Source organism: Condylura cristata, unplaced genomic scaffold, assembly GCF_000260355.1.
Source record: "Condylura cristata isolate star-nosed mole 26May11 unplaced genomic scaffold, ConCri1.0 scaffold00028, whole genome shotgun sequence".
Taxonomy (NCBI): Eukaryota; Metazoa; Chordata; class Mammalia; order Eulipotyphla; family Talpidae; genus Condylura; species Condylura cristata.
This window is the reverse complement of record NW_004567129.1, coordinates 3,972,885-3,994,818: the sequence shown is the minus strand read 5'-3', so window position 1 is coordinate 3,994,818 and position 21,934 is coordinate 3,972,885. Positions and strand designations below refer to the sequence as shown.

Here is a 21,934-nt window from a genome sequence, read left to right as displayed (position 1 = left end):
AGCTAACCAGACCTCCTAGCAGCCTGCTATAGTGAAGACACCCTCCTGATCCTCACTGCTTCCTGACCTATCACAGTAGGGAACAGTGTTGCCTGTTTTGCAGATAAGATGCTGAAGCCCAGAGAGGTTAACTAACTTCCTTAAAGGCACATAGTATGAGCAGAGGAGTAGGGCTTAGAACCCAGATGTGACTGCAGTGGGCCTGTGTCCTTGTGGACAGCTTCACATGGCCTAACTGCACCATTCAAAAAATCTTCCAGCTTCGGCTCCTCCCACGTCAAGCCAGTTGTCTGTGTCTCCGAGATGCCGCCAGCCTGCTTCTGAGTTCCCACTAGACCTGGCATGCCGGAATCCAGAATGTCAGCTCAGGAAAACTTCAGAGAGGCTGTCACGGCCCAGCTGAGGAGGAGGCTTCTGCTCAACTTTCCTGGAAAGACAGAAGAGGGCACTGACTGCTCCAGAGATATTCTACCTTGCTGTTGCCTCACTGACCCAAACTCCCTTCCTACTGCCCTCATCAGCCACAGAACCAGGGTCCCCGGGAGACCTGGGTTCGAGTCCCAACTCTGCCACTTTCCAGCTGTGTCCCAAGTACATCACTGCCTCTCTGAGCCCAGTTTCCATAAAATGGGGCCCTGAAAGTTATTGCTACAAATGAAGGGACTGAATATGAATGAAGCTCTTTCCAGGCTGGTTAAATTAAGCCTGAATCCCACGACAGCTGCCTCTACTAGACAACCCAGACGCACTCGTTTTTTGAAAAACAAAATCAACATTTATTCCTGTATCTGTTGGAGGGGCAGATGGTCACACCCCAGCACAGCACAGTTTTCTCCAGAGTGTAATGAGCAAGGAAACAAAGAAAAAGAACGCTATAAAATGTGCCCATGAAGAACCAAGCCAATCCCATCTTTCTTTGAAAAAAGAACAAGAAAATCCTTTTGCATGTGTGGTGCAGACCAAGGATTAATACCACAGAGCTTCCGGCCCCCCAAGGCAGGGCTACTGCCTACCACACACAGGGATGCGACCGAGCAGGCCCAAGGTCCAGCTGGCACGGCTGTTGGCAGCGGCCCTTCCTGACCGTCCAGGGCGAGTTCCAGTTCTAAAGTCCCATCTGCCCACCAGGTCGTGCTCCCAACATCACTCTGGGAGCCCCTGAATGAACCTCCCATCCAGTCTAGACTCAGACCTTTGCCCCCTCTCCCGGCCTTCAAGCGATGTCCATCAAAAGGCCAGAATGGGCTATTTCAGATCACATGGCTTTGCCAGGCAAAGTTTTAAGGCAAATGTCCTCTCTCTTCTGAGTCAGGCCTAAACTTCTCACCACCGAGCACCATCTCTGTCAGACATGGAGCTTAGGCAACTTTGAGTGGGATGCGGGGAGGGACCTTGGGGCGTGCTCTAATGGCTCTGAGCCTGAGGCAGGGATGGATGTGTGGGCCCTGAAGGCAGCCATCTGGCACTATCCTGGCACCTCAGTGGCCAGCAGGCCAAAGAGACCAAGAAAGCAGCAGCACGAGGCCACGGTGGAGGCCGGACAGGCGCGTGAGCGACATGCCAGGAAAGGGGTGACTGCAGGAGGCACCTTAGATCTAATGATGTGCATGACCTTGGCATCAAAATGATCTTTCTTTAGAACAAAAAAGAGAGGGGATGAAAAAACAAGAAGATAAAAGAAAGATGTTCCATGAGCTTCATGAGATAGGACGCAACAGGGCCCAAGAGGGAAGCGGGGAAGGGAGTTGGGTGGCAGGCAGGCGGTGGGCGTTGCCTCTCGCTGGGTCTCCTCTCCCTGGTGGGCTGGTGGGCTGGTAGCCAGGCCGGGGTCCCCTCCCCCGGGGAGCAGGCAGATGACTTTGGCAAGGGGCGGGGGGTGGGGTTACTCGGCCTGTGCATCGTAATTGGCTCCCCCCGCCTTCTTGAGCTCGTTCTTGATGAAATCTTCCTCCAGCTCCTTCCGATCACTGATCACAAACTCTTTAGCGAAATTCTGCAAGAACAAAAACAAAACACAGAGTTCTTGGTAAGGAGGGACAGCAGCTAAGCATTGCCCAGGCAACATGCCAGGAAATCTTGGCACCTAAGATGCTAAGAAATGATCAAAATGGAAATTGGGTGACAGAGTGGTCTGGCAGGGGAAAAAACACCCCCCAAAGATGTAAGCATCTCGAGATGGGAAGATGGGGGAGGGGTGCCTGCAGTCCTCAGGCTGTGGACCTGGGCCAAGGTCAGATGCGGATTTGAATTCTGGCTCTGTGACTTGTGGGTGTGTGACCCTGGGCCAGTGCCTTCACCTCTGGGTGCCTTTTCATCTGTAAAAAACCACCATGTCAGGAGAATAACTGAAGAGGGGGGAAAGGCAGACTGGCAAATGTTCAATCCTAGACTCTCAAAAAAAAAAAAAAAAAAAAAAAACAGAGGAAAAGGGAAGACATCCAGATTTGCAGCTTTTGCCCATTTCTACCATGTAAACAGCCCCAGCGTGGTTGATTTCAAGCTACAACATGACATTACCGTGGGCGGATTTGGGGAGAGACACATGGTCGACGTCGTGATACGGGACAAGCCAGCTCTTACCCTTGATGGTAAGGATACCACGAAGGCACAAAAGTCTATCCTGGGCTCGGCAGCCACACTCAGTTACTTGTTTTCATCCATTTAACAAGCACTGTCCCGTGTGACGGGGTTATAGTGATGGGAAAAATGGATTTGGTCACTGTCCCCTCTTAGGGCACACAGGTTCTTATAAAAACCTACAGCTGAGGTTCAGTCAATGCTGGCGGCATGAAGGAGGTGACCTGGATTATCAGATAACTGGACCATGGAAACTAAACAGTTATTTCAATATGTGGATCCTAACATGTCAATAAACAAGAAAAATTTTAGTTGGGTGACAGAGGAATCTACCAAATACAAATAACATGCCTGAAGGTAAGAACATCACCTATGGAAGAGAAGTCCACAGAGAAATAATGTCAACAATTACTAACATGTAATGAGCACTAATGTGTTCACTTACTGCCATTGGCAAACTTAATTTTTAGAACCCCTCAACAGGACCAAAAAATCTCTCCTAAAGACCCACCCAAGAGAAATGAAAACATATACCCCCATAAATGCTCACACACAATGATCAAAGGAGTAAATTCACAATAACCAGAAAGTGAAAAATTACCCAAATGTCTACCCACAGGTGAATGAATAAACAAACTATGATCTAGTCATGTGAAATATTACTCAACCATAAAAAAGAATGAGTCATGGACACATCTATAACATGGATGAACTTCAAATTCATTGTGCTACATGCACTGTCAGACATCAAAGATAATATTGTATGATTTCATTTATAAGAAATGTCTAGAGAAAAATCCAGAAACAGAAACAGAAAGCAGATCAGCAGCTCTAGGGGCTGGAGATGTGAACAGATTATGATAGAAATTTTCTAAAGTGAAATGTTGGTGATAATTGTACAACACTGTACAATACTAAAAATCAATTACACACTTGGAATGAATTAATTTGTGATATGTAAATTATACTTCAATAAGTCTGATTTTTAAAACACCTGTAGGATGATCAAGATTATTTCCATCTAAAGATGACAAAACATTGGTTGAAGATTTTAATGCTTGCCCAATGCAATAGTTATAAAAATCCAGCTGGCCCCAACGCTGACATTCCAAAGAAGTGCCACCTTCTCCTTTTGGGATGCTGAAAATATTTGGAACATTTGGAATATTTGGTAGAGATGCAGGTTGCAAAATATTGTGAATGTACTAATTGCCACTACATGGTTAATGTTATGTTGCCTGAGTTGTACCTCAATTTAAAAATTATAAGAATACAAAGAAAGGTTACCACAAGGACAAAACAGAAGGCCCCACTTTAAGGTTTACAGTATAAAGACAAGCCCCTTCCACGCCAAGCCACCAAGCACACTCCCAGGGGAGGAGAGATTAATATTTGCTAGGGTGGCTAACATGTACCAGATGCAGCCTCCTACATCATCCACTCAGCATATTAGCTTTTGAATTTTTTGAGCGATAAGAGTCACAGGCTGGGCTCAGAGAGACTGTGTAATTCGTCCAGAATATATGTCACCAGTGCAAATGAGAGAACACAAGCTGGTTGTAAAAACCAGAAAGAAGAACCAAGAATGAATGTGTTTCTCAACCCTGAGCCCGGCAGCATGGGGGTGGGGTGAAAGTCACCCAGGAGGAAGCAAGCGCCCCAAGCTGCCTGCCTATAGAAGGAAGTCCAAAGTTCCTCTGCTTTGTGATAGCTATATATGGCAATCTAACGAAATAAGAGCACTCCCGTGTGTGTCCGTTGGCCATTAGAAGTCAGTCAGATAAGATCTCAGAAATCTACAGTGAAACTGTACAGTCCAAAACCACAGCCTTAACAATAAATGTAAATGAGCAAAATTACCTTTCAAAAAAGTTGTTTCACACTGCAAAAACAAAAGAAAAACCAGTCCACCAGACACACAAAGGTTAACCCCAAAAATGATTCTATCCAGATCAAAGTATGTAGAAAAACAGTCATATGACCCCTGAGAGACCTTAAAAGCAAAGTGACTCTAAAGAGATAAATAGCCAGGAAGCATGAAAGGATACCCTTCCCATGGTGGGGACCCTTCTCCGCCCAGCAGGAGCAGATTGTCTCGATATAGACAATCATTTGGCCTGGAGACACGTTTTAAGGTCACGCCCAAAAGACAAGAGCTAGGCATTCCAATTACTGCCACAAAGCAAAGGTCACATATCAAGTCCGGGAACCAGCTTCCAGCTACAAGGCCTGTATGATGTCAACATGTCCGATTCACGCTCTGGGATTTACATCGGGAATTTGCAAAATTAGGGGTCCTGTGTCAGGAGTGATCAAGACCTTAGCTTGTCCAACAATGTGGTGACTGCCCCTGCTCTGGAGCCCATTAGAACCCCCAAAGTCTCTCCTTGGGAAGATGCCACACTGCCCCAAATGTGGGTGGGATGATGGTATACAGACTGCGCCTGACTGCTCCCTCACCTGCAGGGTGGCTCAGGACTGAGACCTTGGGCTCCTGTATCCTGTCACTCACCATGCGATCCGGCTCCCACTGCAGCTGGGCACTGTCCCCAAACTGGGCCAGAGAAGGGGATTTATGGCTGATGCCGAAGGCACAAGTTCCTTGCTCCCTGCCCCCATCTCCAACTCTTCCTTCTGCTCAGCTGTTGGCTCGACCCACCATATCCCACCCCTACTCTGCCTGCAATACCTTCCAGGCAAGGTGTCTGGATCCCCATCCAACTGGCTCCCTCCACCACCTTATGGATAGACCCGTCAGGTACAGGGACAGAGACAGTGACAGGACATGGAGGTGGACAGCAGATGAGGAGGGCCCTTCGCAAATGGCGGTAACATTCCTGATGCAGCCAGGAAGCCAGGACCAGGCAGCCTGTGGGGAATGGCACCCACCGTCCCGAGGATGGACAGTGAGAGGTGATGGCCCTGTGGCCCTGGCAGACTTCCCTGCCACCCAAAGATGCTCAGGGTGTGAACCGGACAAAAAGCCCCCCAAACCTCTGCATCAATCTAAAACCCCACCTTGTCCTCCTTTTCCTTCCTGCAGAGTGGCAGAGCGCCCTGTGGATGACATGTAACTGTATTTTTCTTTTTTTTTTAAACAGGCAGGAACAGCAAAAACCCTGCCACATGGGCAGCCAGGCCCTGAACTGGAGGCCATACCCGAGACCGGAAGGGGCCCGTACAGACGGGTGCAAAAGCCACCAAGAGCACAGCTGTGCAGAGCTGGCCCTGCCCCAGCTCACACCCCCACGCACCACCAGACCCCTCAGGCACAGAGGCGGGTGACACAGGGGCCGCCAGGCCACAGCAACATGAGCCAGGTTGAATTTGAAATTTTCTAGCAGCCACGTGGAAAAAAAGAGAAAGAACAGGTGACATTCACCTGAACAGCATTTCATCTAACTCTATGTGTCAAACAAAGCGACATTTTAACATGTCATCAACATACAAAGCGATTTGGGAGCTGGCTGCTCATTTCGCCACACGCATTCAAGAGTGTGGCGAGATCCCGAGGCGCACACTTCAAGCGGGGGCTGGCCCAGCACAGGGCTGTGGGGACAGAGGCTGGGAGAGGCCAGAAAGGCCCTTCCTGAGACACTGCTGCCATCTGAGTCAGGGCTGGAAACTTCCCATCTTGATCTGAGCGGTGGTTTTGCAAGCATGTGTGGAAATTCCATAAGTATACCTAGTAGATTGTGCATTTTCCTCTATACAAAGATAACCCAAAAATGGAGGAGGGGGAGATAGAGCGGAGAGTCCCATTCAATAGAGAAGCAGAAAGTAAGCCAGAGAGGGGGAACAATTCATCCAGAGGCACACTGCGGGGTGAAGGTGGGGGACCCCACAGAGCCTGGGGGCAGGTCTAGCCTGCCTTCTCTCTTCCACCCCTGGCCCCCTTCATTGGCATCTGTGATACCCTAAAGTTAGCCAGAATCACATGTCTTTAAGGCCCACCTGGGGGCCTGGTCACCCGGGGTTCTAGAAAGATCTTCTCGGTCATGTCAAGGAACTCTCTGTCCCTGGCCAACAGCCTCCAGACAGGAGACTCTCCCCTTCCTACCACAGCAGGCCTTTTCCAAGGAAACGTCAGCTAAATCTGACTCCAGGACAGGCTGAACACACACGCATTCTACACTGTGACTTATGCTTGAAAGATGTAAGAGACCTTACATTCCAGAGGAGGGCTGGGCTGGAGCTCCTGGCAGGCAGGCATAGTTTTCCTACCTCAGATTTTAAACCATCTCACTTTCCATTGGCTCCCAATGCCTGGGTCCAACCCTCAGGCTCATTCTAAAGCTGTTGGCAGTACATCTGGACCAAGCTCCCCCCCCCCCCCCGGGGTTCCTGCCCTGAGCCTGTCTCCTCACCTTAAACAGCACGAGGACTATGTTGTAGAGCTGTTGTGAGAGCTGAGGAATGTGCCCCACGCACACCAGCGCTCCAGGATGACTAGGTCATATTTTAAATGATCTTAGGTCACCTTCACACTCAGGATTGTTAAGGGAGCCTCATATATAAAGGTATTTTCTGGAACATCAGAGTGAAGGCACAGACAGGGACTGATTCCTCTCCTCTCATCCCATGTCGAGTTCTCCACACCCAGTTTATTTTTTGATGAAGTCCCAGGAAACCCTGGGAAGTACCAAGGCAGGGACATAGGCTTCTCGTTTGTACAGTGGACACAGTGGAGGAAGCCTGTCAGGCTTCTCCCTAGATCAGGTGGATCTTTATGGAGACAGTGGATGCAGTGAAGTCTGCAAAGAAAAGAAAGGAGTAGGGAGCCTTTGACAGTTATGTGTCGATAATACACGTTTTCAGAAAGCAGGAGAGAGGTGACCTGAGTTGTGAGACAAAGACAAGAGCTCACGCTCACAGAACATGTATTCCACACCAGGCATTGTCCTCGCAAGTGGGTGGTCAAAATTCTCGTACTTAGGGGGCTTCGTGAGTCTGAGAGCAGAAAAAAAGATGGGGGGGCGGTTCCACGCACCCTGTAGGAAACGGTCAGTGGCTCTGGGTCCTGGTCTCTACCTCCGTGGAAGTAGAGGGCTGGGCATAGTGCCCCCGGCCCTTTCCCACCAGCCACTCATGGATTTGCATTTCTGAGCAAGTAGGACAAAGTTCCAGAGACAGAGTGGGGAGCAGAACAGGCCGATGGACAAAGTACACTGCTGAGGGGAGCGGCTGCATCATGTGGGTCAGCTCCCTGGCTGGGGATCAACGTGCGGCTAGCTTCGTGATGCTGTACTTTAACCCACTGCACCAGCAGGGAGGGCCCCAGAGTGTGTCTTTCAAATGGAAGATGTGTGTTAGCTTCAAGACTTTGTCCAAAGTGAAAGGGTAGAGTCTCTCCTTGCACCACTGTGTGAGGATGGGGTGGGGTGGTGGGTGAGATACATGCTGGCCACAATAATGTCTCTTTACCCCAAGTGGGCGAAGATCAGTTCTAAAGCAAAGACCCTGGAGCGCTGAAGAAAAGCAGGCGGTCCCCAGCCTCCTGCACCCTCTCGGGACAGGAGCCAGATGACGATGCTTGGCATGAAGCCTGCTGGGCACGGGGCTGTCAACCCCATCTGGGTACCCTCACTTCCCCTCCTACAACCATTTTAAAGCACTTCAGAGAGCAAGGTTTTAAAAGTCCTACCAGAGAAGTATAATTGACTCAAAAAAAGGAACAGGTTCTTATAACAGGCATGAGTCATCAGAGATGGGGGAAACAAAGAGATCAAAATGGTATGGTCTAGCATTTGACAGATTTGGAGACAAAGGCACCTGCGTCACCATCACTGTTGAGAAATGACGCAACCCAACTGCACTTCGAGATATGCATCTTGGCAAACACTCAAGAGAGGCAAGAGCTACATTTCAAGTGGGTGAGGGTGGCTGGCAGGAAGCTGGGAGGTCCTTGCACAGATGGGCAAAACCATTCAGGTGCTGGAGCCCATATGCCTGGAATCCTCTCCCTGCAGGGCTCCCCACATTTGAGCAACTGCCTACACTCCAACCGCTGTCCTGAATTTTAACTGTGGTTACAGGCAGCTCACGGATGAGAAGAATGTGGAGGACATGCCTCTCCTGCTTCCAAGCCAGGCTTCTCAAATGGAGCGCCCCTCCCCGAGGCCAGACTTAGCCTCAGAATTCTTCCTCACCTAGAGCTCCAAATAGCCAAGGTTACTGATCAACTGACATGCAAGATGAAATCCACACTTAGCTCGTCAACATCTGTTTGCTCAAAATTCTGTCTAGCTTTTCTTGTTCCTCAACCACACCCACCTTCGGGAATGTCTCCCAAAGAAATAATTCAGTGGAATGCTGTTAAAGAATACAACCCACAAACTCACAGATGTTCATCGTCAGTAAATACCAGGAGGTTTTTACTTTCCAACAAAAGTAGAATAAGTAAGCAAACAGTATGAATACACTCATATACATCAGGCAATTAGTATACACGGTATTATTTCTCTTTCACTGCCATTCTGTGAGTTAGACAGGACCGTCCCAAATGTTCACGGGCGAAAGCTCAGGTCGGGGAAGTGAAGGAGTCAGCAAAGGGCCACATGCAAGGAAAGCTCAGGGCTGGGCTGAGTCCACACTGACCACTTTTTCACACCCAGGTCTCCATCAGGAGGGTGCATGCACACGTGAGCAAAAATTCACTAAGAACTCAGGCCATGAACATGCTGAAAACTGAAAACCCATTTACTCTACTATGGTTTGTAAAAGCAGGCACCATGGGGCCACTAGCAGAAGTCATTTAAATGGAAGACTGTGACCGATCGTATTTAATTCTTGACTCGGAACACTTCTCAAACCCACTATGCCCTGGGATAAGGCACCACCATGGGGATGAAGATGGACAGCTGTGGAAGGGAATCTCAAAAGGCAGAAAGTCCATCGGACAGCATCGGGCAGAAGCGGAGCGGGGCTCAAGAAAGGAAGAGGAAGAGGGAGGAAGCATCTGAAAGATGCGGGGCGCTGGCAGCCTTCCCCCCAACACGCAGCTCAGGAACATCAGGTCAGCTCCGGGCTCCTGCACTAAGGCCTGGAGCGTTCTAGCGTGGCGTCCCCACAGGGAAGGCTGCATACTATGGGCAGTGTTGACTTGGCATGGGGGCCATGAGGCAGGAAACATGCCAAGGCTGCTTGGTCCAGGCTGGGCTCCATCTGGGGTTGTGTGAAGGGAACCCAGCCCCAGGGCACTGGGCAGAGCTCTGTGCTTCCAGCTACACGCAGGCTTAACCCGGTGTGTGGTGTCTCCTTTCTCCTAAGTACTTTTAACTTCCCAGAAGCTGGAGCAGGAGCTGGCTGCAGGGCTTCCCACTGGCTCCCTGCCATCTGGCTTCTGCTTGGACAGTCACCTTGGCTGAAGGACAAGCCCTTTCTAAGTCTCGGTTTTCTCATCTGCATACTGGGAGCTGGCACAGTAACTGGCTCACGGATGAGCCTGGTGACGTGCCAATACTCAGCTGGCACCTGAGCTATTTATTTTTAATCAGGTGGTCTGAGTTTTAAATATTTGGCATGAACATCAAAAAGCCCCCATGTGGGCCCTCCCTGGTGGCGCAGCGGGTTAAAGCACAGCACTAAGAAGCTAAAGCCAAGCAGCATGAGTTCGATCCCCACCTGCCCCGGAGGTGACCACATGGCGTGGCAGACCTCTCTTGACCCACCTGCTGCTCGCCTCAGCAATGTGCTTCATCAATCTGCCTATTCTGCTCCCCACTCTGTCTCTGGTGAATCTTCTCACTGCCCGAGCCTCTGGCCTGTACCCCAGTTCTGTATGCACAAATAAATAAATCTTAAAAAAAAAAAAAAAGCCCCCATGCTTGAGCCCAGGTCCAAGTGTGGCTTTGGAAAAAATTACCTGTGGGCTTGCAGGTGTTAACATGCCCGTGAAAACAGACAGTGGAAAACCTTTGGTGGGTGAACCTCCGGAGGGCTGGTGGGCTACTGCTCTGCAAGGGGCAGTAGAAGCTCCCCACATTCATTACACAGAGGGGTATGGGTTCTCCAGTTGACCCAACCAGCTCACACTGCACAAGCAGCAGCTTTGGAGATTCCCGTCCACTGCCATGCCCTTCCCTGCATGTAACTAGCCCCCACAATTTAATTCAACCCAAAGAAAATTATTAGCTTCTGTCTTAATAATACACCAAGAACAGGATCGGCCCAGAGTCTGTGAGTAGGTTTCTTCAGCTTTTAGTAGCTGTTGTAGTGCTTTTCTAGGCATGAGGGATATTGCTTAATCAAGATAAACCGTAACTCAAGGAGTCTGGACCAGAGTGGACACAGATAAAGGAGCAATTCATTCTGATGGATGCTAGGAGGAGAATGAGGTAAAACGTGGGGCTCTAAAGGATGAATAGGAGTTTATCACTTATCCAAATGGAGAAACCCTTTACACACCCCCGGCTTTGCTTTGATCCTCCCAGCCACTCTGTCAAAGCTGGCATCACCTCTTCCCTAAGTGAAAACAGACTCTAGAGATAAAGCGACTTGTCCAAGGTCTTCAAAGAAAGAGTTGATGAAGCTGCAACCTCACCTTCCCTCTATGCCCAAGCCCTTGCTCTTTTTATTTGACACAGCAGCAATTTCTTTTTTCTTAATAAGCTCAAGCAATGACATCCAGTAATCAGTTAAAAAAAAATTTCCTCATAAAGGAATATTTGATCCAAGTGAGCCTGCAAAAGTAAAGTCTGTAAAAGGCCTGTGGCCCCAGAACATTTTCCTGGTGCTGGAGGACTCTGGGGGATGTGACAGTATAGGGCGCTGGGAGCAGGCAGTCCTGGCTGCAGACAGAGCCCCAGCGCATCCAGGCTCTGGGCAGAGCATGTGACCTGCCCAGGCTCCTCACCTAGGAAATGGGGATAATGATGGGCCCAGCCATGTAGTGAAAAGTGATTTAACCAAAGTCCTTAAAAGCATCAGACACGTGGCCTTGCTATTACTGTATTCCCCTGCTGGCACATTAAATGCCCCTGGAGGAGCACTGGGTACCTCTGCCCCAGCATGTGGGCAGAGGGCCAGAATTAAGCCAGCCCTGCTCCTGGGGTTTAGATGGCAACAGACTCATGCTCGGCTGCCCACCATCCCTAACACACGCGCCCTGCCAGCCCCTGCTCCAGAGGACATCTCCGCGTCCTCTCTCCCCACCGCTGAAAGCTGAGATGTGCCCCTGGGATTTGCTGTGGGCCTTGTATGGGGTTAAAACAAAACAAAAGGATCTGCCGACTACGCCAGTGCGCAAGGCGAGCCCAAAGCAGCGCTGGAGGATGCTGCTCTGTCTCCAGATGGCCTGACCGCCCAGCATGGGCATGACCCTCACAGTGGTGGCAGCATCGTCCCCATCACCCACAGAGGTGCAGCACCAGGTACCAAGTGGACACTCTGTGCGGGGACTGACGCACATATGTGCTGTCCACTGGCACATTCACGGGCATAAGTCCCGGTGTCCTGTCACCCAGCAGCCTCTGCTGTCCATGGCCTCGCTGGCCTGTGTCCCATTGTGTGTCCCCCCCGTTCCCTCCTCCCCAGTCACAGAGATGGCTGAAGGCCAGGAGACTGGGTTCACAGGGCCTAACTTTTAACTCTTTGGGGCTCCAGACCCGCTGCGCTGCTCATTAGCTTGTTAGTTAGGGCAAGTCCTGTCACTGCTCTGGGCTCAGTTTCCCTGCATGTGGAATCACCTGTGTGGCTGGGCCAGGTGAGGTGTGACCGTCTGAAGCCAGCGCTTCCCGAGTTGCTGACAGTCACAACTCTCGTCCAAGCCATCTGCAAGAAAGTCAGGCAAGGGCCTCCCTGGTAGCACAGGGGTTAAAATCTCAGCGCTATCCAGCTATAGCCAGCCACTGGGGCCTGAGTTCCATCCCCTGCCAGGAAGATGACCCAGGAAGATGACCCACAGGCCCTCTCCTGACCCGCCCACTGCTCCCCTCAGCAGTGTATTTCAGTAACTCTGCCTGTTCTGCTCCCCACTTTGTTTCTCTGGTGAATCCTCTTACCCCCCACACCTCTGGCCTGTACCCCAGTTCTTGTATGCATGAATAAAAATAAACATTAACAAGGAAAAAAAAAGACAACCAGGCTAAGTGCATGGGTCTACCATCTCCTGAGAAAAGAATCCACAGTGCAAAGCGGCACATGGCAGAGTCATCGCCAGTGGAAAACTGGAAGTAAGTTACCACTTACTGACTTTACAGGACACGCTAGCCTAGCACTTCCTCTATAGGTGTTGATAAAATCCCCACCACAGGGTGGAGTGGGGAACGGGATCAAAAACGGGGGTGGGGGGATGGGGAGGGACGTGCACGGGATTATGGTGATGGCACATGGGTGACTTGGTGATGGGAAACCCGCGGGGATTACAACTGAGATGGGAAAAAAAATGTACAAAATGATGTAAAAATAAACTGTTATAAAATTTTAAAAAATAAAAAATCCCCACCATAGTCTTAACAGACTGATCCTATTTTGCCCTGTTTGGAACCTCTGGGCCCTGAGGCCCAGAGAGGGTAAGCAATGTGCCCAAGGCCACACAGTAAGAGGGGGCACTGGGAGCAGAACCCAGGTCACCTGGCTCCACAGACCAGACCACAGCAGACACTGTCTCTTTACTGAAAAAGTCACACAGCTTCCTTGACAGGTAAGATGCCATCAGAAATAAAGTATTGCATTGTTTTTAAAAACCCCAGAATGACTCTCCTGCACTGCTGTGGGAATGCAAACGAGTACAACACTATGGAAAACTGTTGGAGGGTTCTCACACTGCTAAACATGGAGCTTCCCTACGACCCAGCAGTCCCACTCCTAGGTATCTACCCAAAAGACACAAAAGCACTGATTCAAAAAGACACGGGCACCCCCATGTTTATCGCTGCTTTATTCACAATTGGAAAGATATGGAAACAGCCCAAATGCCCAAAAGTAGATGACTGGATTAAAAAGATGTGGTACATATACACAATGGAATATTACTCAGCAACCAAAAAAAAATAAACACATGTCTTTTGCAGCAACATGGATGGAGCTGGAAAAGATCATACTTAGTGAGATAAGCCAGAAAGAAAAGGAAAAATACCGGATGGCTTCACTCATAGCAGGAATATAATGGAACAGGTGAGAAAATAATGATAATAATGAACAGCTATGGACCAGAGACAGTTTGTGGGGGTGGAGTGGGGAATGGGATCAAAAACAGTGGTGGGGGGGAATGAATTGGACTATGGTAATGGCACATGGGTGAGTTGGGGATGGAAAGCCCAAGGGGATTGCAAATAAGATGGAAAAATGCACAAAAATATGTAAAAATAAACTATTTTATATATATATTTATATAAAATATATATGTAATATATATTAAATATATATGTATATATATATTAAATCCCATAATGTGTCAAAACAGAAAATGACACAGCAAGTCAACTCATTCCACTCATTTTATATAATGAAGACCAGGAAGGAAGGGTGACTGGCCACCGTCAGGCAGGCAGTAAGTGGCATAAACATCCATCCTGTTTGATTTCAGTGTCTCCACACCACTGACGCGCTCTGGTTTCATACAAAGGAAGGGGCACAGGGACAATATGTGTATGACAAAGAAAGTCAAGGGTGTGTTAAAAACTTTCAACCGAGAGCCCTCCCTGATGGCGCAGCGGGTTAAAGCACAGTACTAAGAAGCTAAAGCCGCTTCAGCATGAGTTCTATCCCCACCTGCCCCGGAGGTGACCACATGGCGCGGCAGACCTCTCCTGACCCGCCTGCTGCTCCCCTCAGCAGCGTACTTCATCGATCTGCCTGTTCTGCTCCCCACTCTGTCTCTGGTGAAGCCTCTCACGGCCCCTGTCCCTCTGGCCTGTACCCCAGTTCTGTATGCATGAATAAATAAATATATATATATATTTTTTAAATCCTTCAACTGAAAGCCAGTCCCTTTATTCTACATATGTTAATAGTAGCAGAGGCAGCTGGGAAGGTGACTGTCCCAGACATAGAATCCAGGACGGCCAGTCTGGAAGGTTCTTCAGGGAACAGCTGCTCTGCACCCTCTGGAACAGAGGGCAACACCCTCAAGTGCAGCATCGGCAGGATTTTAGCCGCTGCCCAAAGATCCCATTATGTGGGCATAATTGACCCTTTGTAACTTCAATGGCTATTTTTGCAACCACAGTATAAATGTGAGGTCTTGCAGCTCCAGACAATAAACCTTTAAACACAGAGTGGAAAATGCAAGGGGTGATGGTCAAAACATTCTACTGGACCTGCAGTTTAAGACAGAGTCTCCCTCCCCTACCCACATGGAATCTGTGCTTTTCCTCCACCAGCATCTATTTCTTTGAACTGAAATCACACCAGAGCTGTCAATCAGGAAACCCTACCTCCCTGCCAGATGTGACCCAAGTTGGGCCAACTGGGCCCTTTAAGGCAGTGACAGACATTGAGCAAAGAGGTGTCTCTATCTGCGGGATCAAGACCCACAAGAACCCCTGCAATGGCCTGGGCCCTGTCTCCTGCTATACTAAAGCTGCCTGAGACCAAACCCAGAGAAAACAGATGAAAGGACTCACACTGTTTGAGTCTGGATCCAGCCACACCTAAAACCAGCAAGCCCCACACATCCCAGTTCTGAGAGCCAGATAATTTCGCTTTGAGTACAAGTGAATTATAAGCAATACTCCCAGCTGAGCATTCCTGTTCCCACCCAAGAATCACATTTCCTCCCATCATCCCCTATCACTAGCCCACTTAACCAAACTGAGACAAGTTCTAGATTGTAGGGGAACTCTGCAGGCTGCTGATGGGCACATGGTTTCCTTTGGGGGTGATGAGAAAGCTCTGGAACTAGACAATGGTGATAAGTGCACAAACTCAAGTGTGTTAACGCCACTGGATGACACACTTCAGAAAGGCTAAAATGATACACTTTATGTTATGATGTCTTGCCACAGTTTTGAAAAGGGGAAGGAGATAGGAGCTCTGCAAGATCCCACAGACACATCTGGCCAACTCTGGCCCCATGTCCCTTCTCCTGGCCACACCCTGGGTGGCCAATGGGAGGGTTGAGCACGGAGGGGCAAGGCAGCAGGAGACCCCAAAAGCTCATTAGCCATAAAAATCCAAACTGGCCTGGAGAAAAATACCCTGTTGGTAGAGCAGGTGACCCTTCCAAGCCAGGGTGTCAGCACCGAGGGGGTACAGGCTGCAGTAGTAACTTTCGCTGGACAGAATGTGGAATAAATGCCATTTAGCGAATATCGACTCTCTCCCACGTGTAGTGTCAACCCTTTTGAAGGCCCTCAGACAACTCATACCTTTTATATATATATATATAAATATAAATGATGTAAAGCACAAAATGATGTAAAGAAAAAAGCACAAAAAGATAATAGTTTATCTTTACATCATTTTGTGCCTTTTCCCATCTCAGTTGTAATCCCCGTGGGCTTCCATCACCAAATCACCCGTGTGCCATCACCATAGTCAACTAATACCTCTTTAAAGGCATCTTTACACCTATAACTCCAGAACCCCACTTTGTAAAAATGTATCCCAAAGGAATCACTCAGTGGGAAGCAGAAAGGAGCCATGTGCCATGTTGGTGAGAACCTTATTTATAAAAATAAAAATGGATGGCAACTCAGGAGCTGACGACCAGAGAACACGCCGTACTTCTGGAGCACTTTGAAATGGGACAGTCAACCACAGAAACACTCCAGACCCAAACAATTCATGAAATTATACTAAATTAAAAAAAAACAGCCAAAAAAGCTACAGACTGGAGTGTGATCTGCAGGCTGCAGTGAAGCAGGGAAATGGGGTTTCACTCCATTTTTTTTAAAGATTTATTTATTTATGCTTACAGAACTGGGGTGCAGGCCAGAGGTGTGGCAGGTAAGAGGATTCACCAGAGACAGAGTGAGGCACAGAACAGGTAGATGTACTGAACACACTGCTGAGGGGAGCAGTGGGCGGGACAGGAGAGGTCTGCTGTGCCATGTGGGTCAGCTCCCTGGCTGGGGATCGAACTCGTGCTGCAGTGGCTGTGGATTGCTGCATAGTGCTGCACCACGAGGGAGGGCCCTGAAAGAACCTCTTGCAAAATGGAGTACCCTTTGATAAAGAGATGACTCCCTCACCTAATCTTCCCTAGCCATGCCCTTTACCAGAACTCAGATTTTCCTTTTTTTTAATCTTAAACATTTATTGATTTACAATGCAACAGACACTTTGGGGTTACACTTCCACCTGTGTGCATGAATAACCCTCACCTCACCCACCAGCAAAGCACTAGTGGCCTGCGCTATCAGACAGATCCCCTTTTCCTTTCCTCTCCTCCTCCCGCGGGAACCACCACCTTGCACACAGCCTAAGGGCTATTTTTGCTGTGATCTGTACGTTCCTTTGCTTTGTTGATATTCCACACAGGAGAGGAGCCATCTGGAACTGCCTTTCTGACTTTGAGTAGCACCCTCCCCTCGAGTTCCATCCATGTTGCCGCCACAGGCAAGAGCTCTTTTTTTTTTTTTTTTTAATAGCTGAGTACTATACAGAATTCAGGCTTTCTTCTCTTGAAAGGCTCTCCTCTCATGAATGACTCCAAGTCCCGGTCCCAAATGAACCTCCTTGGAAGTTTCCAATAGAGTCTGTTTCCATCATGGCAGGGATGAGGGGGAAAAACCCTTCACCACAGAGAGCCCTACAAGTATACCCAGCTCCTGCTCTTTCTTCCCTCTCAGTCTAACAGGGATTGGCAGGGGTTTGGGGAATAAGTCCACCTGGGCCATGCCCAGCCCCTCAGTCCGTGCCACTGTCTATACAGCCTGAGTCGTTCTGTGGCCACCAACCATCAGTCCTCTGCTGGCCCTCGTCAGGTTGACATTTATTCATTCGTCAAATGTCACCAGCACCAAGCCAGGCAGTTCAGAGACTCGATTTTCCCACTGGGTCTCCCGGCCACCAGTGGAAGTCATCCAGGGCCATGGCCTAGGTGGCTGCTGCCATTTTGGTCATCCCAGCCACCTTCTGCAAAGACCCCCATCAAGCTGACAAATATTCATTCAACAGTGTTACCACATGCCCATGCGCCTGGCAGTTCGGCAGGGCAAGCATGAATTTTCCCACTGGGTCCCCAGGCACTAGTGGAAGTCATTCATGAGCATCAGCCATTCAATCTGGCAGCTGCCATTTTGGTCATCCACCAGCCTCCCTCCCCAAAAGTGGCCGGCCTGTCCTCACAGTACTCGCCGATGCCACGTTCCTACTATGTGGTGGTCAGGATCCCAAACTCGGCTACCTGCCTCCCAGGCTGTACCCTGAAAACAATTTTGGCCACAGGTTACCTGTGGCTGTAGGGGACCAGAGAAGCCACAGACCCAAGAGCCAAACCCAGCCCCTCTGTCCCTGCCGGAAAGTGACCCTCCCCGGACCCTAACAGAATACAGCTCTCCCCTTCCCCAGACTCTACCTGCACAACCTCCTTCACCAGGGTCTTGTCCGTGCCCGTTTTGGCCCGCTGCAGCCCGCTGACATTCTCGCCGATCCAGGTAATGAGGGCAAACTTGGACCTCTTGCTCATGGCGTCCCCGGTGGTGAAGCGCACGAAGGCAAACAACCGCACATCATCTGCAGCAGAAAGAGGGCACCGTCTGGGTTAGACACCCACAACCAAGCCCCCAGGAGGCACTGCACGCACACCCAGCAGCCCCACGGCTGCCCTGGCCTTGGCCAGCACGCCCTCCTTTAACCCCGGTTAGGACGCTGCAGGTGTAGAGGCCTGTTCCACAGGGGAAAGGTGACCCAGGGTCACCTGCCTCTCCCCGGGTTGCACAGGTGGTCAAGAGCCTCCCTGCCCTCAGACGGCCCAGGTTCCAAGTCTGGATCTCACTGGGGGAGCGGAAGGTTGGTGGTGGTTCCTATGGGCAAGTTGGGGACCCTGCAGGGAGCCAGACAGATGGTAATCAGTGCTGGGGGAAGATGGCTGAGGAGAAGCAAAGCAAGCAGTCCAATGGGGCCCAGCATCACGGCTGGACGTTGGCCCTAAGGATTCTGCACACGTCCCACCAGGTGTGCTGTGCCAGGACTCCGTGAAACAACCCTGGGGCTGCGCCCAGCTCTACTGAGCTGTGTGTACATGTCAGCTGACTTCCACACTGCCTTCATGATGTTAAAATCTGCACAGATTTTTCCCCACCACTCCACTGCTCTGCTCTACCAAAGCAGAATGGGGATATGCATGTGCTAATGCTGGGGTGGACCCTTCTTTTGTGGGGGTTCCTATCACTGAGGTGGTGACAGTATTCATGGCCTCCACCCACTCCATGTCAATGTCCTGCCCCCAACCATAACAACAACCCAAACTGTCCCCAGCTGTGGCCCACGGTCCTTAGAAATCAATTTCTAGACATAATTTGTGTCCCTGTTAAGTGGAGCCCCCTGTGTTCAAGCCTTCCTCAACTCAACTCCCACGTGTTTCCTATTTCATTTTTATTTTTTTTAAAGATGTATTTATTTATGCACACAAGAACTGGGGTATAGGCCAGAGGTGCAGGGGGTGAGAGGATTCACCAGAGACAGAGTGGGGAGCAGAACAGGCAGATCCACAGAAATACACTTGCTGAGGGGAGCAGCAGGAGAGACAGGAGAGGCCTGCTGCACCATGTGGGTCAGCTCCCTGGCCGGGGATTGAACTTGTGCTGCAGTGGCTGCGGACAGCTTTCTAGTGTCTGTTGTGCTACCAGGAGGGGCCCGTGTTTCCTATTTTATGGACAACTTCCAGTAAGAAGACATTTCTGCCCCTACCCATGATGGCTGTCACAGAGCAGGCTGTGGGTTTCTTGTTATTTGGGACCAGGCACTGTGCCCAGCCCTGTGATCTCAAGGTGCTTTCAGCACTGCCTTGAGGCTGTGTCAGGGCCCCAGGCAGAGTTTCTCAGACATTGTGCATTTGATCACTCACAGTTCTCACTACCACACGGGCCTTGCTACCTGAAGGCTAATTCAGCAGCTGTGGGATGGGCCCAATCTGTATTTCTAATTACATGATGCTGCTGTGGCTGGAAAGACCACCCTGAGGCTTTTTTATTTTTAAAAAAAAAAAAAAAAAAGCAAAATGCCTCACTCCCCACAATCTTTCTAAGTGCCCCCATGGATACACTGCACAGGTTTAGACCGAGACCCCAGGCCACAAGCCCATGGGCTGCAGTGGAGACATGTCTAGAGTTGATAAAATTGCCCGGTTATTATCTCCAACCCTGTGCACATCTGGGAGCAGCTGTGCTGTCTGGTGGACGGCCACCTGGCCCAAAAGGTCAGACCCTACCCTGTAGCAGGATGCCGCACAACCCTCTTCTTAACGGAAACAGACCACAGTGACCACTCTTAGAGGCAGCTGCTCTTCACACTGATGGTGTAAGAGGGTGAGGGTGGGCACCATTGTCACCTTCATTAACAGCCAGCTCACCATTTGGCAATCCTGGGTGGTGTCTGACACCGAGGGCCGGCACAGCTTGGGCTTGCCTTTAAGGCGCTGCCCCAGTAGGCCACGGGAGTCTGGTGGCCCAATGTGGGCCTTGACCACGGATGTCCCTAGTGACAGGGAAGGGGGACGGAGAAGGAAGGATGGTCTGGGAGATATTCCTCTGGCTATATCCGCAGGACCCGGTGACTGTCGGCCATGGGAAGGAAGGAAGGAAGGAACCAGGGGAGGAGACCCTGGAGGGCAATGATAGCACCGTCTTTCTCCTCTAGAAGGCTTAATTCCCAAGCATCTGAGCCTCAGCAGCTCATCTGTAAAATGGGGTGATTTTGTTTTTTCTTTCCAACATTTTTTCCTTACTGAGGTAAAAGTCAACAGAAAATTCACCACCTTAACTACTGTAGCGCACAAGCAGGCCCTGAAGTACACTCACAGTATCCTACAATCATCACCACTGTCTAGGCCCAGAACATTTCTATCAGCCCCAAAAGAAACCCATACCCATGAGCAGCCACCCCCACCCCAGCCCTAGATAACCTCATATCTGCTTCAGCTCTGAATTTGCCTGTTCTAGACATCTCCCCAGATGGACTCCGGCCCTCTGTGGTCTAGCCTGCTTGCTCTTTCCAAAGTCCATCCGCACTGGGGATGAGCAGTGCCTTTCTGGCTGAATACTGCTCCCTGCTGTGACTGGGGCAGCCCAGTTGGGGGGTTTGGGGGCTAGGGGGGAACCAGAACTTCCCCTGCCCTGACCAGTTTCAGAACTTTATCCAGATAGGGGACTAGGAGGCAGATCTGCAGGTGTCGGGCTCACCGGCATTCCGTGCTGGGCAGGAGCTGTACCGCAAACCCGTGTGAGCATAACGTGACTCGGGTTTTCCAAACGTCAGCCATCTGCTGGCCAAACTACTGTCACCAGGAAAACCTGCTCTCCTGCCACAGTAGATTCAATGATGGTAGCCTGGGGGTGTGGAAGGTCCATGAAGGCCAGGGTAGCAGGGGCAGGCATATATTGTGCAACTGACTTCTATCAGGTCCAGGGCAGGAACTCAGGACACAAGGTCTAATTGGGAGAACACCTGTGCCTCTGACCAGCCCGAGGAGGAGGTGGGAGGGGCTATGTCCCCAGAGGAGATGGGGCAGGTCCAAGGCAGGCGAGGCACGAGGGAGAATCAGAGGTGGACAGAGGGGGTGGCCAGAGGGCTGAGCTGGGCAGCTGACTCCACCAGAAGACTGGGTAAGTGGCTGAAAGGAGGGTTGAGGTCTCCAAAAAAAAAAAAAATATCACCAGCCCAAAGCAACAGCATGTCCTCACGTGCCAGCAATGGGTACTTGGGATCGAAGCACAAGCACAGGAGCCCAAACTTCCAGGCTGGGCAATGAGGAGACAGGAAGTAGAGTGGTTGCCATGGAAACAGACTGCCAGTTTTCTTTTGCTCCAGTTGCTTTAGCATGAACCAGCCAGGAGGCAGCCATGGGGCCCCCGCCTCCCCCTCAAGTCAATTTAATTAAACACCCTGATGCCCCCGTCTCCTTTTCTCCAAAAACACAGCTCCAAACAGCGCACCAACTTCTCAGACACAACCACGGACGCTGGAAAGTGCTCAGAGACCAGGGACTGCTGCCTGTCCCCACCCCAGTATGCACCCCCACATGAGGCTGTGTAGGTTTCCATTCTTCTCTAGAAGCTGCTGCATTTCTGGGCTCAGCACCCACCTGCAGCCCCACCGTGCCTGCAGTTTCAGGGAGAAGCTTCCATCGGGTCTGCTGGTCATGTTGAATCCTCATGGCCAAATGACATGGGGGCGGGGGTGAAGTCACCCCTTTTTGGAGACATCCCAAATGTCCAACCATGAACATCTGGATGCACAGGGCATGACATGT

General features: G+C 50.2%; 1 protein-coding gene across 1 annotated transcript in view; it reads right to left on the bottom strand.

Moving 5' to 3' along the window:
* Nucleotides 1-758: 758 nt before the first annotated feature.
* COTL1 (coactosin-like F-actin binding protein 1) overlaps nucleotides 759-21,934 on the bottom strand; it is a 39,549-nt gene continuing 18,373 nt past the window's right edge. The window contains exons 3-4 of the mRNA XM_004690335.2: nucleotides 18,041-18,198; nucleotides 759-1,993 (exon numbers count right to left, since the gene is read on the bottom strand). Of these exons, the coding sequence (XP_004690392.1) occupies nucleotides 1,883-1,993; nucleotides 18,041-18,198 (269 nt within the window). The 3' untranslated portion in view covers nucleotides 759-1,882. The remainder of the gene's footprint in view (nucleotides 1,994-18,040; nucleotides 18,199-21,934) is intronic.